We start from the raw sequence: 1,522 nt of genomic DNA, 5'->3' as shown, positions 1-1,522 counted from the left end.
TTACAAGTTTTTGTCAAGGCAACCCTAATTGCTTTTGCATAAAGAAGTAGCCTAAGCTGTAAATTGCATCTTTTTCACATTTTATACGGGACAAAAGACTTCGTGAATTATTAATCTTCGTAGTTACAAGTAGATGTTGGAAACTTAATATAATTTAAACTGGCTTTTCACCCGCAGCTTCATTCGCCTCGCCTTATTCTTAAAAAAAAATATACTAAACTTTTGCGCATAAGCAGAAATAAAACAGAGTACATGGAATGCATCTATAACCCTAACACTAGACATCGTAGCACTATAAGTCTTCAAGGAAAACCGCTTAACAAGGTATCACAATTTAAATATCTGGGGTCCATGATATCATCGGATGCCAATATTGATGCTGACGTTACACATCGAATCAATGTGGCTTGGCAGAAATGGAGGAGTCTGACGGGAGTATTATGTGATCCAAAGATGCCAATAAAGACCAAAGGAAAAGTATACAAGACCGCAGTTAGACCAGCTCTAATGTATGGCTCCGAGTGCTGGGCAATCAAAAAAGCTCAAGAGCAAAGAGTACATGTAAATGAAATGAAAATGCTTAGATGGGCGGCCGGCGTAACTAGACTTGATAAAGTGCGCAATGAGTACATCAGAGGAAGTTTCAAGGTCGCTCCCATCTCAGAGAAACTCACCGAACAGCGTCTTAGATGGTATGGACACGTAATGAGGCGTGAAGAAAACCACGTAGTAAGGAGGGCACTAAACTTGCCAAATAGAAGAAGGGGTCTGGGACGTCCCCCCGCCACCTGGTGGTCTACCATATCAAAAGACATGGAGAGAGCCCAATTGAATAAACAGACAACCCAGGATAGACCATCCTGGCGCATGAGAACGAGGAGAGCCGACCCCAAATAAAGGGATAAGGCAAAGGAAGAAGAAGAAGACTAAACTTTTCTCGAGCATCGTGCTATCAATTGGTGTAAACAGCATGAAATTTGGTTTAGTAGATTTTGTACGGACGGTACTGTACACATTATGATTTTTTCAGTTTAATAGCATACATTGCAATTATACATGTGCAGCGAATATTCAATTTTAGAATTTCAATAGCACGATTCAGAACGTCGCTTGTATTAGTCTATTCACAATGTATGAATTGATCGCATACAGGTAGGTGTCAGATTAAATCTGAGTGTACTACTGTTTATTTGTCACGGATAATTGCCTCCGTCCACCGATCGGGCAAACACGGGTGTGCGAGTCAATTTAGCAATAGGGTTGTCACCTGACTACATTTGAAAATAACTTAATAAAATATTTATATTTTGTTCAAAAGTTTAAGAGTGTTAAACGTAACTTACGTATGAAAGTTACCTTAAGTTAGGCCTTAGGGGCGTTTAAAGTCAGAAATTTATTTAGACTTTAATATAGAGCAAAGCAGTTAGGAAAGTGTTTTTATAATAAAATCTTCCTTCCTTACGATTCTTTTTATTACTCAAGAAATGTATTTCTGGTATTAAAACAGATAATAAAATACCTA

At 38.2% G+C, this 1,522-nt stretch overlaps 1 protein-coding gene across 1 annotated transcript; it reads left to right on the top strand.

The window, feature by feature from the left end:
• Nucleotides 1–252: 252 nt before the first annotated feature.
• LOC123700390 lies at nt 253–897 on the top strand. Its single transcript, XM_045647592.1, has one exon. It carries the CDS (start codon nt 253–255, stop codon nt 895–897), a length of 645 nt encoding a protein of 214 aa, XP_045503548.1.
• The last annotated feature ends 625 nt before the right edge of the window (nt 898–1,522 follow it).

This window comes from Colias croceus, chromosome 19, assembly GCF_905220415.1.
Source record: "Colias croceus chromosome 19, ilColCroc2.1".
Lineage (NCBI taxonomy): Eukaryota > Metazoa > Arthropoda > Insecta > Lepidoptera > Pieridae > Colias > Colias croceus.
The sequence above is the reverse complement of the archived record's forward strand: the minus strand, read 5'-3'. Positions and strand labels throughout refer to the sequence as shown.

What these genes read in the sequence shown, in the direction of transcription:
- LOC123700390 (XM_045647592.1), top strand. Translation starts at nt 253, where the DNA reads ATGGAATGCATCTATAACCCTAACACTAGACATCGTAGCACTATAAGT.